We start from the raw sequence: 13,464 nt of genomic DNA, 5'->3' as shown, positions 1-13,464 counted from the left end.
CAACTCATTCGAAACAAGGTAGTAGTAGCATATAATAGTGTATTGAAATCTCTGTAGAAACCCATATTTAGGACATTGATTTAAAAAAAAGAAATTCAAAGAGGAGGGGAACAAGTTCCCTTTGATCTTTTTCTCTGTTTTTGTTTGTTTACTGTAGAAGGTGCTTATATTTTCACATCTGTGTACTTTGTTTCCTTTTACACCAACCTTCCACAGACAATGGGAAGCTTCCCTTCATGGCCATGCTGAGGAACCTGAGCAACCTGTTGCGAGTTGGAATCAGTGCCCGACACCATGAGCTGGTTCTCCAGCGACTCCAGCATGCGGTATGTGTGAGGGGCACGTAGCCACGTGGCCCAGTGCCTAAGATGGGTGTGGAGATTCCGCTGCTGCCTTGGAGGCCACACTTCTCCAAGGAGCTAAGGAGAGTCATGGCCATCAGTTTATTTTCATGTGGGCTGTAAACAGGTATGATGATGAGATACAGATTGGGGAAACAGGTGTGGGGTTTAGTTAACTCTTTCAAAAATTACAGGGGAGTATAAGAACTTTCATTTTTATTTTCTGAGGTCAGAGACTTAGCCAGGAAGAGGAATTTCTGTGATTTAAGTGACTTCAGAGGAATATAAAAGTCAAAAAAGAAACAGGGCTCCTTCTGCCATGTCTTTCTTATTTACCTCTCATATTCTCAAATGACGACTTTCCATTTTCTTTATTCTTTTCCCCATTTCTCTAGCTATCTTACCTAATGTCCTTTTTTTTTTTTTTAAATTTTACTGTGCTTTAGGTGAAAGTTTACAGCTCAAATTAGTTTCTCATTCAAAAATTGATACACAAATTGTTTTGTGACATTGGTTGCAATCCTTGCAATATGTCAGCACCCTACCCCTTTCCAGCCTGGGTTCCCCATAGCTATTTGTTTAGGTGTTCTCTCCCTACCTGCCTTCTCATCTTTGCTTTTGGTCTCATACACTTCATTGAACTAAGAAGCACATTCCTCACATGTGTTATTGTTTGTTTATAGACCTGTCTGATCTTTGGCTGAAAGGTGGACTTTGGGAGTGGCTTCAGTTCTGCATTAAGTCCAGTGGTCTTAGTCTTGAGGGTTCCTTCAGTCTCTGTAAGACCAGTTTGGTGTTTTTTTGTGAATTTGAATTTTGTTCTACATTTTTTCTCCTGCTCTGTCTGGGATCCTCTGTTGCGATCTCTGTCACAGCCACTAGTGTTAGCCAGACACTTCTGGGCTCAGGCTGGTGGAGGCTGTGGTATTTGTGGTCCATTAGTCCTTTGGACTAATATTTTCCTTGTGTCTTTGGTTTTTTTCATTTGCCTTTGCTCTGGATGGGATGGGATAAATAGAGGTATCTTAGATGACTATTCGCAAGCTTTTAAGACCCAGATGCTACTTACCAAAGTAGGATGTAGAATGTTTTCTTTATGAACTGTGTTATGCCAGTTGACCTGGATGTCCCCCAAGGTATGGTCCCCAGCCCTCAGCTGCAGTAACTTGGTCTTTTAAGGTGTTTGATGTGTCCAGAAAGCATCTATGACATTGTCTTAGTCAAGTTGTGCTGACTTCCCCTATATTGTGTGTTGTCTTTCCCTTCACCAAAGTTAACACTTGTCTACTGTCTAGTTAGGAGCCCTGCTGGCACAGTGGTTAAAGTGATTGCTAACTGAAAGGTTGGTGGTTCAAAACCGCCAGTGGGTCTGTGGGAGAAAGGTGTAGAAATCTGCTTCCATAGAGATTTACAGCCTTGGAAACCCTATGGGGTCACTATGAGTCGGAATCGGCTCGATGGCAGTGGATTTGGGTTTGGTACTATTTAGCTAGTGATTTCCCCTCCCGACTCTCCCCTCCCTTGCAACCATCAAAAATTGTTTTTTTCTGTGTTTAAACCTTTTCTTGAGTTTTTATAATAATGGTCTCATATAACATTTGTCCTTTTGTGATTGACTTATTTCAGTCAGCATAATGCTGTCTAAATTCATCCATGTCGTGAAATGTTCTGTGGATTTATCATTTTTCTTTTTCATTGCATAGTATTCCATTATGTGTGTGTAGCATAGTTTGTTCATACATTCATCTGTTGATGGGCGCTTAGGTTGTTCAGTCTTTTTGCTATGATTAATAATGCTGCAGTGAACGTGGGTGTGCATATGTCTGTTCGTGTGACAGCTCTCATTTCTCTAGGATATATTCCTAGGAGTGAGATGGCTGGATCGTGTATTTCTATTTCTAGCTTTTTAAGGAGGTGCCATGTTGTTTTCCAAAGTGGTAATACCATTTTACATTCCCACCAGCAATGCATAAAAGTTCCAGTCTCCCTGCAACATCTCCAGCATTTGTTATTTTCTGTTTTTTTGATTTGTGCCAGTAATGTCGGAGTTAGATGGTATCTCATTGTAGTTTTGATTTGCATTTCTCTAATGACTAATGATTGGGAACATTTCCTCATGTGTCTGTTAGCCACCTGAATGTCTTCTTTGATGAAGTGTCTGTTCATATCCTTTACCCATTTTTTAATTGTATTATTTGTCTTTTTCTTGTTGAGGTGTTGAAGTATTTTCTAATATCCATTTTGGTCTTCCTCATTTTCCACAAATTTAACAGAATGGTTACCTCATCTTCCTGGTCCTCTGAGATCCCAGATGGCCCTCATACTTCCTGGTCCTCTGCTCACGACCCCTTCCTTGCTTTTCAGAAGTCAGTGATCCACAGTCGGCAGTTTCCATTCAGATTCCTTAATGCCCATGATTCCATTGATGGTCTTGAGGCTCAACTCAAAAATAAAGGTATTATCTCCCTTCTTTCAAATTCTGTGTGTCTCTCATGTCTGTGAACAGATGAGACAGCATTGTTGGCGTTTTCAGCCTTTTGTCTTCCAGTCTCAGGGCATGGTGTTGGCAGAGGGTTCGGGCTCAGGACAGATATTAATGCGAGGGCAAGATGAGGGAATAGAAGCTCCCTGACTCAGATAATTACCTGTTGCCATACAGCATTACCGTTTCCTTCCAACGTACAACTGATGAGGCGGATAATGATTAGAAACTCAAGAAATGGCAAAAGATGTCCCAGTCGGAATCTCCTTCAGCGCGTAACCTGTCGGGAACTTCGGGCAGCAATGATGATGCCTGTGGTATATGAGCAGCTCAAGCGGGAGAAGCTGAAAATACATAAGGCTAGGTGTGTATGTGCCATCTGGGAGCTAAGGGTGGGCTGTAGGAGGCACTCTGAACGGGTTTGGGAATCATCTGGGAACCCTGAATGCTGTTCTATAAAGACAAGCTTGTCAGTGACCCTGATGGCTCAGACTTATCTGGCACCAGTTGTCTCTGGCATAGCAAACCTTGTCTTCAACATTGTCCTATGAAGAAGTCATGAAGCAAAACCTATGCTTAGGCTCTATTATCTGTGATCGTTTTATTGGTTTTGATGTTTGTGGAGAGGTCCCTGGGTGGCACAAATAGTTTGTGGTAGTCTGTCAACCTAAAGGTTGGTGGCTCAAACTCACTCAGGTGCTACGGAAGAAAGGCCTGGCAATCTGCTTCCATAAAGATGATAGCCAAGAAAACCCTATGGAGCAATTCTACTCTGTAACGCATTGGGTCTTCATAAGTTGGAATCAACTCGACGGCAGTGGGTTTGGGGTGTGTGTGTGTGTTTTTTCTTCTGTGTGTGTATGTTTGTGTGTGTGAGACTGTGGAATCTGCAGCATTTCTCCCCTCATAAAAAAAGCGTATGCTAATGTCCACTCTGCCTCACTGGGTTCACTGTTTCTTTTTCTTCCCTGTGATACCTGTTTGTTTTTGCTTTTATGTTTTCCGACCCATTCACCTTCTGTTAACGCGTATAAAGATAGTTACCATCAAGCAGGCTCAAAGACAGACATCTGTTCCACAGGCTTGGTAAAGTCCAGCTCTCTGTCCCTTTAGGTGCTTCAACGATATCTTGCGTTTGGTTTCTCTCAAGACAACTGCAGGACTGATCTTGACATAGTAGCAAGACTCAAGTGGCTGAGAGTCTTCTGAATCAGTGGCTGAACACAGGGCCATTTAAGAATCCAGCCCACGGTGCCAGTCCAAGTGGTATACCTTTACTGACTGGTATGCCAGCCACTAGCCACATGTGGCTATTGAGCACTTGAAGTGTAGCTAGTCTGAATTGAGACATGCTGGAGTTTGAATACTGTATGAAATAAGAATGTAAAATATCTCATGATTAATTTTGGTATGAATTACATATTGAAGTGAAAATATTTTACATACTAGGTAAAATAAAATGTAATATCAAATTAATTCCACCTGTTTCTTTTTACTTTTTTTAATGTAACTTCTAAAAAATTGAAAATTAAATATGTAAATTTAATTTAATTTAGTTGTAATTTAATCCTATTGGACAGCACTGGTAAAGACTACCAAATTCTCTAGATAAAAAAAATTATTATGAAAAAATTTAAATATGCATATAAGTAATGGAAATAGTGTAATGAAGTCCTATAAAACTGTTAACCAGGTTAAATGATTATCTGGATTTTACCACACTTCTTTTATTGAGTCATTTTTGTCTTTTCATCTCTTTGAGGATATTTCTTAAAACAAATGCTACACACTGCCCTAGTAGCATAGTGGTTAAGTGCTACAGCTGCCAACCACAAGGTAGGCAGTTTGTATCCACCAGGAGCTCCTTGGAAACTCTATGGGGCAGTTCTGCTCTGTCCTAGGGTCACTGTGAGTTGGGATCAACTTGACAGCAACAAGTTCGGTTTTTTTTTTTTTTTGGATAATACGTTTTATTTTACCCCTCCATACCTGGCATGTGTCTCTTAAAAAACAGACTTTTCTTACATAATTATAATGCCATTAATATTACCTAACAGGATTAAAAATAATGTCTTGGTATTAATCACCTATTATTCACTCCATATTCAAAATTTCCAATTATCTAAAAAAAAAAGCTTTTCACAGTTTTGCCCAAATGAGTATCCAAACAAGGTCTGTGTATTGGATTTGATTGTTAAGTTGTTTAAATCTCTTTTTTCATGCTCGTGACTTGCTGTGAAACCAGGGTCAGGGGTCCTGGTGGAGTGTCCTACGTTCTGGCTTTCACTGCTCCCTCATTGCATCTTTTAAATTGTTTCTGTATTTTATATACTCTGAGCATTAACTCTAAAGCCTTGAATAGAAAGAATCATAGGTGATTCTGTGCACGTTATACAGCATTCTCTTAAAAAAAAAACCAAAAACCAAACCTGTTGCCATCAAGTCGATTCCGACGCATAACAGCCTTATAGGACAGAATTGCTCCATAGGGCTTCCAGAGAGGGGCTGGTGGATTTGAACTGCCGACCTTTTGGTTAACAGCCGTAGCTCTTAACCCATTGCCGTCGAGTCGATTCTGACTCATAGCAGCCATATAAGCCATAGCTCTTAAAAAAAAAAAAAAATTTTTTTTTTTTTAGGAGGCCCCAAAAGTCTGGTAGTCCCATTCATAGTGATGGGAAGATTGATCAGTGCTTTTAGGTGGTAACAGCCTGATCTCTGCACTGTAAAGCTGGTTCATTCATTGATGATCCTTGCCTGGACCAGTTGTTTCAGTAGAGGTTGCAGAAGGGAGGCTTTCTACCATTCCTTCGTATTTATGAGCTGGAATTCCAAAAGGAACTTCCCTCAAAAACTGAAGCTATTTATTACCCTGAAATAGAGTTTAATGAGGAAAGACAGGATGAATGTTCAATTCTTTCTCCTTTAATTGCCAGTTTTCATTGTAAGGGATTAGTATTTGTTCTTTAAAATACAGCTTTGAAATATGTAGCAATAAAAATCTGCCTTATGAAGTAAGTATGGATTAATGTGGTAAGCATGTTAAGTGATTTCGGAGAGTGGGTCTACAGACATCTTTTCTCCTGCCACGAGAATGGATTGGAACAGTCCCATAGGATGGGGACAGTCTGTCCCCGTGTTCTATGCCAGCAGTAGAGGCAGGCTCTGGAGAGGGGATGGTAGTGCTTGAGGAGGGAGGGGCCTCAGAACTTGAGTGGCAAATTCTCATCTTCCCATCTGCCTCAAAGTGGCAGGCAGATGAGCCCCTACGCCTGTCTGTCTCATTCTTTCCTGCCTACAGACAGGGGAAATATGATGGTGAGATACTGGATCGGTACCGCCAGGCCCTGGAGACAGCTGTGAACCTCTCTGTGCAGCACAGCGTGCCCCCGCTGCCAGGCCGCACCCTCTTGGTCTACCTGACAGATTCGAATGCAAACAGCCTCTGCCCCAAGAGCAACCCACAAGGGGTAAACTATAGGAATGGGGGGAGAGGGTTGGTAGGTGCTGGGGACCCCAAGCAGTGTCCTGTTTCCAGACCTGGTTCTCTCAAATAAACACTCAGAACTGAGCTAAACGACATGAATTTGCCTCCAAGTGTCAGTACTTGGTTCCAAAGGACAGTTCTAGAATGTGTCCTCCAGCCCCGTTTGTGGATCAAAAGATTAACATTCCACATTTGGCTGGTACTTAATGCTGGTACTGAATGTCACCAAAATATGTCTCACTTTCATCTCCCTCCATCCCAGTGTTGACTTTGGGCAGGACTCCTCATTGCTCCTGGCTCCAGGCAGCTCTTCCCCAGGGCTGCTGAAGCTGTCTCCTCCCAACTGGCCATCTTGTCTCCTTTCCCCTTCCTCCCACCAATGAGGGGTTTGGCCTTCAGAGTTGGAAGGGCAAGGGTGAATTCCAAATCAGGGGAGCCTGTTTCACCCTGGTGCTTGTCCGTTCAGCCCCCTCTGAACTACGTGCTGCTGTTGGTTGGAATGATGATCGCGCGGGCGGAGCAGGCAGAGCTCCTGCTGTGCGGAAAAGGCACTCTGAAGACGGCTGTGCTGAAGGCAGAGGAGGGAATCCTGAAGACCGCAACTGAGCTCCAGGCTCAAGTTCAGGTCAGACACTAACCCCTATCATCAAAAAAAAAAATATATGGGGACAACCCGAATAGTCAGTAAAGGCATGACTGTACATAGTTCCGAAGGTTTCCTGAACAGACTGTGGTGCTTGTTGCTCGCTGATCATCTCCCTTCCGACTGCATAACCTGAGCCTTTCCTTCAGGAGTTGGATGCAAAGGATGAAGATGAATGGCCTTTGAATACTTTTGGAAAGTACCTGCTGTCTCTGGCTGCCCAAAGGGTCCCTGTGAGTACTGGCCAGCCCGTGAGGAAGCTTGTCCTCCCCGACATTTTCCTCCACAATTAATGAATCTTATTTCTTAACCACTCAAAACTGACCTTGCAAAGTATGTACAATATCCAGATCAGCTCCTGCTAACCTTCAACAAATTCCCTACCCAGTGATGTGCTGGTAATTGTTGAACAGCCAGCTCTCCAGAAAAATAAATCTGGATTAATAGCAGTTGCCAATTTCCATGGTGTAAATACTCCTACCATGGCCGATTTCAAGCTCCCAACCTGATGTCACTGAACGCAGAGTTTGGAAGTAGTGCTCTGTAGCACACAATTGTATGGTATTTCCACCACTCAGATATGGAGGTGCAGATGAGCTCAAGAGTAGACAGTAGTAAAATGTAGTAAAATAGGAAGTGATAATTTTGAGTGTTTATTATCCTTGTTTTTAATGTAATTTAGTAATTGTAATGCAGTTTAATGTTTAATAATGGCTATGCTTAACAACTGGCTCACAAAATCCCTAAAAATTTAACAGTTTGCTCTCGTGAGCCTGAATGAGCCAATTCCAGCACACTACTGGCCCTACCCCTATCTCCTGCTTGATGCCCCCCAAGTCAGGGGAGTAGTGGCTTCTTGTATCCTAAGCTCGTGGGAACTTATATACCACCACCCTCAGGAGAGGCAGTTCCCATCTCCCTCAAAATTCCCCCCTCTCCCCACTCTTTAGAGCCTTCTTCTCTTGATATCCTGAGTCCTTTAGTGTCTCTTCTATCCCTTTGTCCCCTGGTCTCAGCTCTTCCCCTTTCATCTTACAGGTGGACAGGGTCATCGTCTTTGGCCAAGTTACAAATCAGAGATTGATAAATGTGGCTAAACAGCTTTTCTGGCAACATGTGAATTCCAAGTGCCTCTTTGTTGGTGTTCTCCTGCAAATGACAGGTTTAACGTAAGGATGCCTGTACTCCTTCCCCTGTGCCAGAAGGGCCTTCCACCTCTACCGAAGCTTGGGACACCATCTCTCTCCATGTGCCTCTCCACCTTTGCCTTCCTACCTCTGTCGCACTTTGGGTGCTAGAACCTTCTTTGAAGCCTTCAGCCTAGCTCTGGATCCCTTTGTGAGGGTCCACCTCAGCTCAGCACATAACTTATTAAAAGCACAGAAGCAAAATGACTGCCCCAAGGTGATAGGGGGCAGCGACTCTGCATTCCTGGCATTGTTTCTGATGGTTAACAGCTGCTTCTTACTTTGCCAGGTTTACAAATGTGAACCCCAAGGATGTGACACTCTCAGGCTGTACTGACGGGATACTGAAGTGAGTACATGACAACGGTTTGGGGGCTTTGTAGAATGTCTTTCAGATATTATCTGTGGTCTTCTACTCCATTCACTTTTTTTTTTAAAGCAAGATAGAATTTTATTCCTCTCCTACAGCTATCCAGGTGTAGAAGCTCCATAGTGATATAGGAACACAAGCAGCTTCCATCTTACCACTTCACCATCCTCAAATACTCAGCTTCTAACTCATAGTTCAAGATGGCTGCTCCAGCTCCAGCCATCACGTATGCATTACATCCAGTAGGGAAGCGGAAAAAAAGGGAATATGGGAGAGTGCACTGTTTACTTTTAAGTGATGTGACCAACTTTACATTTTATTTTGTTTGCTCTCTGTAGCCTGTGTTCCGTTATTAATCTAAAAGAAACTCCATCTGTTTATGCAGAATTGCAGAAATCTCTTACTTTGTCTCTTTCTCCACCCTTAGTCTTTTCCTCAGTTCCTATTAGGAAGCTCCATCACATTCCTCCTCCTCCAGGGAGCTTTCATGGCTGTTGCAGAGCTGATCAAGCCCAGACTGGGATGGCCTTAATCTTTACAACTTTGCCCAGCCCAGTTGCCTCTGGTTTAGCGGGAAGCCTTTGATAATCATGGATAGCAGGAGGGGCTAGAACTGGGTTTCTTCACTCCTATGGTTCTGCAGCCTCATTTATTTTAAGTCTGCGTTCACTACTTGTGGTCATCTTCTTAGGGAGCTCCAATTAACTGGGTGTCCTACCCTAGCCCTATGTTTGACCTCCTATCCCCCTGGATCTGACCTCTGGTATTCTGTTCTCAGTCATTTTGTTACTGTTTATGTCAGGTTCATTGCAGAGCAAGGGGCCTCCCGTCTTCTAGAACACGTGGGCCAAATGGACAGAATATTCAACATCCCACCACCCCCAGGAAAGACAGGGCTCCTGTCTCTCAGGCCGCTGGAAGAGAATATTCCAAGCCCCTTGGCTCCAATTTCCCAGCATGGGTAAGTCTGTGTTTCTATGCCTTTGTCAGTAGGGAGGGGCTGTAGTCGAAACCTGAGAAACTCTGGTGACTAAAATGCTGACTGTTAAGATCCTGTTTGTTCTGTTCCTTGAGCTGTGCTGTTTCCTCTTTCCCAGGCAGGGGTGTCTCTAACACAGGAAATTGTCAGATTGTGAATGTGCCCCTTTCTGTACTGGGGAAAGGAGGTTAGAATGCGGGAATGGCAACAGGTACCATGGCCATATAGCCAGGACCTAGGCAGAGGGCTAAGGAGCTCAAACATGACTTTCTCATTCTTCTGGCTTTGCCACATAGTAGCTTGTACCTTGGGCTAGGTCAGTCCCTGAGTGGTGCAACAGTTAAGTGCTCCACTACTAGCCGAAAAGTTGGCAGTTTGTACCCATCCAGAAGTGCCTCAGAAGAAAGACCTGGCAATCTGTTTCCGAACAGTCACAGCCTTGAAAACCGTATGGAACCCAGTTCTACCGTGACACACATGGGGTCTCCATGAATCCTGATCGACTTGACAGCAACCAATAACAACACCCACCACCTTGGGCTAGTTGCTTAATCTCTTAAAGCTGCAGTTCCGTCATCAGTAAAATGAGGATCGTGACCACATGTACCTCACAGTGTTGTCCTGAGCATTCCATGAGTAGATACAAGTGTGTGATAATTATCTGCTGAAAAGGGGAGGGGTGCACGAGAAGGGGCAAGTGGGGTTTCAACTCCAGGGCTCTGCCGTTGAGGCTACCTGTGCATTAATCTCTGGGGACCTGCTGGGCTCTCTGCTTGCTATCTGTGGGACCTGGCTCATGCTCAGAGCTGAAGGCTGATCCACAGCAGCCTGTGGAATTAGGTTGGTGGGCTGACCTCTAGGCTGAGCCCAGCGCTCACCCCCAGATGGCGCAGCATCCGGCTTTTCATTTCATCCACTTTCCGGGACATGCATGGGGAGCGGGACCTGCTTCTGAGATCAGTGCTGCCGGCCTTGCAGGCCCGTGCAGCTCCCCACCGCATCAGTCTTCACGGCATCGACCTACGCTGGGGCGTCACCGAGGAGGAGACCCGGAGGAACAGGTGTGGGGCTGCAGAAGCAAGGGCCTGGGCCAGGGATGAAGGGCTTGAGTGATGGAACTGAGGTGGGACCGGGCTGGGGCTGCAGGAATGGATGAGGGCCAGGGAAAGGAGTTGCCCTCGGGTGCTGATAAGAGCAGCCTGCTTTAATTTTGCTCAGTTGTGAGCCAGGTGTTTCCCATCACCCCATTCTCACCTGTATTCCTGTACCATGACTCCTGCATGTCTCCACAACCATGCCCACAGACAACTGGAAGTGTGCCTTGGGGAGGTGGAGAACTCACAGCTGTTCGTGGGGATTCTGGGCTCACGCTATGGCTACATTCCGCCCAGCTACAGCCTCCCTGACTATCCACACTTTCGCTGGGTAAGACGGACAAGCTTGGAGCAGGGCCTGGGACCGAGGCAACAAAGGGTGGGGTAGGGCTAAGGGGAATCCACAGTTTGTCGGGAGCCCTGGGACTACATACAGGCACGTCCTTGAGACTTGAAGGGAAACACAGTCTGAGTCCGGGAGTGACCAAGTCCTAGATGAGGGAATTCCTTTGGGCAGTACCTCTGGAATCAGCAAGGAATGCAAGGGTAAGAGGGTTGTTCTGTGGGTTCTGATCTCCCTTCTGCCATTTACGTTTTATGCAGCTTTTTGGGAGCTGCTTAACTTAACCTAGCCTTAATTTCCCTGTGTATTAAAGAGAAACAATGACATCTATATTGCAGTTATTACGTGACTTTAAAATAATCTGTAAAAAAAATGCTTGGCACATACCTTTAATAAATGTTAGCTGTTAGCTATATTTTATTGACTTGTGTCGGGAGGGAAGGAGGAACATTATGGAGGTGAAGGAGCCTGGGGGGCCTAGGCAGGTCTGGAAGGAGACTTTAGCATTCAGGCCTAGGACTGTACTCCGCCTGCCCTCTGCCCCTTCCCTGCAGGCCCAGCAGTACCCCCCGGGGCGCTCGGTGACAGAAATGGAGGTGATGCAGTTCCTGAACCGGGGCCTCCGCCTGCAGAACTCTGCCCCAGCTCTCATCTACTTCCGGGATTCCAGCTTCCTCAGGTACCCGCCTGTTGCCTCCAGGGCAGTCTCCACAGAAGGCCAGACAGGCTTGGTGGCCATGTCTTGTCTCTTCAACATTCAGAGGACAGGAGGGGGAACTAGAAGAGAGAAACAGCGTTCAGTAGAGCAGCCCCAATTCAGTCTTGGAGCTGGAGTCAGGGGATCACCATTTGAGAATGAGTTTCTGGACATCACAGCCAGCAAGGTGGAGGGAGGCTGGAGTCTGAGTCTAGTCCCACTCTTGAAGTATCTTTGGCGGGTCAGTTCTGTGCCAGATACCTGGAAATCTGACTTTATTCCTGAGTCTGAAGACGCTGCACATCGGATGACAGAACTGAAGAGCTACCTGAGCAAACAGAAAGAGATTACCTGCCGCAGGTGAGCTGGAGTATCTACATGGGGATGTGGCAGGGGAGCTGGCCTGCTTTGACTTAGGGTGGGTTTGCTTTGCCTGCAGATACCCCTGTGAATGGGGGGGTGTGGCAGCCGGCCGGCCCTATGTTGGGGAACTGGAGGAGTTTGGGAAGTTGGTTCTGCAGGATGTGTGGAATGTGATCCAGAAGCTTTACCTGGAGGTCAGCAGGAATGCTGTTAACTGCGGGGAGTGGGAAGGGACAGGGTGGTCTGGGTGGTCCTGAGTGGGGAGGGAACTTGGTGGGGGCTCTGTGGGTTTAGGCCTGGGGGTCCCTAGGAGCATGGAGACATGGTAGTCACTGCCCCATGTGCTCTCAGCCTGGGTCCCAGCAGGAGCAGCCAGTGCCCACCCCGGATGATGACTCAGTCCAGGCCACCTTCCAACAGCTACAGAGCCCACCCAGCACTACCCGACCTCGCCTTCTTCAGGACATAGTGCAGCAGCTGACACGGCACCGGGGGAGGCTAAGCCTGGTGGTTGGGCAGTCGGGACAGGGCAAGACCGCCTTCCTGGTACCGAGTTTCAGAGGCCTAGGTGGGAGGGGGTGGGGGCTGTGTGCCTACGGAAGTGGGGCATAGAGTGCTTGTCCGTATAAAATGTGACCATGTTTTCTGTTTCCATCCCATACAGGCATCCCTTGTGTCAGCCCTGCAGGCTCCTGATGGGACCAGAGTGGCCCCCTTAGTCTTCTTCCACTTCTCAGGTGCCCGCCCGGACCAGAGTCTTGCTCTCACCCTGCTCAGACGCCTCTGTGCCTATCTTCATAGCCATCTACAGGAACCGAGTGCCCTCCCCAGTACCTACCGGTGTGTGTCACCCCATTAGCCTAGCCTTGTTGTTGCCATGTGACACCACCCTGTGTCTCCCTCTCTCCATAACTCTAGCCTTCCCCTCTGCTTACAGAGGCCTGGTATGGGAGCTGCAGCAGAGGCTGCTGCCCAAGTCTGCTCAGTCCCTGCATCCTGGCCAGAATCTGGTGCTGATCATTGATGGCGTTGACAGGCTGGTGGACCAGAATGGGCAGCTGATCTCAGACTGGGTCCCAAAGACCCTGCCCCGGGTGAGTATGAGGAGAAGGTGGAGGGTGGAAGAAGATTGGGGAGAGGAAGGGACCTCTCCAATGCTGTTCTCCCCCTTTTCCTTTTATCTCTCTGCCCTTTGCCCAACTATCACAGGGGGTACACCTGGTGCTGAGCGTGTCTAGGGACACGGGCCTGGGGGAGACCCTGGAGCAGAGCCAGGATGCTCATGTGGTGGCCCTCGGGCCTCTGGAGCCGTCTGCTCGGGCCCGGATGGTGAGAGAGGAGCTGGCTCTGTATGGGAAGCGGCTGGAGGAGTCGCCTTTTAACAACCAGGTTGGATCTAGGCCAGGGCAGGTGGGTGGGTGGGTGTGGAAGTGCATCTAGGAGCTCTGAGGACCTGGGGTGCTGGGGCTGCCAGCTGT

At 46.7% G+C, this 13,464-nt stretch overlaps 1 protein-coding gene across 9 annotated transcripts in view; it reads left to right on the top strand.

Annotated features, from left to right (window-relative positions):
• The window catches only part of TEP1 (telomerase associated protein 1), a 48,304-nt gene that overhangs the window by 20,127 nt on the left and 14,713 nt on the right, over window positions 1–13,464 (top strand). For 7 of the 9 annotated variants that reach the window (XR_010323132.1, XM_064292248.1, XM_064292245.1 and 4 more), the window contains 18 exons: window positions 217–326; window positions 2,706–2,796; window positions 3,001–3,187; window positions 6,125–6,293; window positions 6,777–6,935; window positions 7,103–7,186; window positions 7,992–8,122; window positions 8,430–8,489; window positions 9,313–9,471; window positions 10,350–10,550; window positions 10,794–10,914; window positions 11,481–11,605; window positions 11,870–11,983; window positions 12,063–12,180; window positions 12,338–12,532; window positions 12,651–12,826; window positions 12,924–13,080; window positions 13,196–13,375. Coding sequence is in view for 8 of the 9 variants with exons in the window: in XM_064292248.1 (XP_064148318.1) it covers window positions 217–326; window positions 2,706–2,796; window positions 3,001–3,187; window positions 6,125–6,293; window positions 6,777–6,935; window positions 7,103–7,186; window positions 7,992–8,122; window positions 8,430–8,489; window positions 9,313–9,471; window positions 10,350–10,550; window positions 10,794–10,914; window positions 11,481–11,605; window positions 11,870–11,983; window positions 12,063–12,180; window positions 12,338–12,532; window positions 12,651–12,826; window positions 12,924–13,080; window positions 13,196–13,375 (2,537 nt within the window). In the remaining variant the exon portion in view is untranslated. The remainder of the gene's footprint in view (window positions 1–216; window positions 327–2,705; window positions 2,797–3,000; window positions 3,188–6,124; window positions 6,294–6,776; window positions 6,936–7,102; window positions 7,187–7,991; window positions 8,123–8,429; window positions 8,490–9,312; window positions 9,472–10,349; window positions 10,551–10,793; window positions 10,915–11,480; window positions 11,606–11,869; window positions 11,984–12,062; window positions 12,181–12,337; window positions 12,533–12,650; window positions 12,827–12,923; window positions 13,081–13,195; window positions 13,376–13,464) is intronic. The other 2 variants (XM_064292247.1, XM_064292253.1) reach the window with 1 other exon arrangement.

This window comes from Loxodonta africana, chromosome 10, assembly GCF_030014295.1.
Source record: "Loxodonta africana isolate mLoxAfr1 chromosome 10, mLoxAfr1.hap2, whole genome shotgun sequence".
NCBI lineage: Eukaryota > Metazoa > Chordata > Mammalia > Proboscidea > Elephantidae > Loxodonta > Loxodonta africana.
The sequence above is the reverse complement of the archived record's forward strand: the minus strand, read 5'-3'. Positions and strand labels throughout refer to the sequence as shown.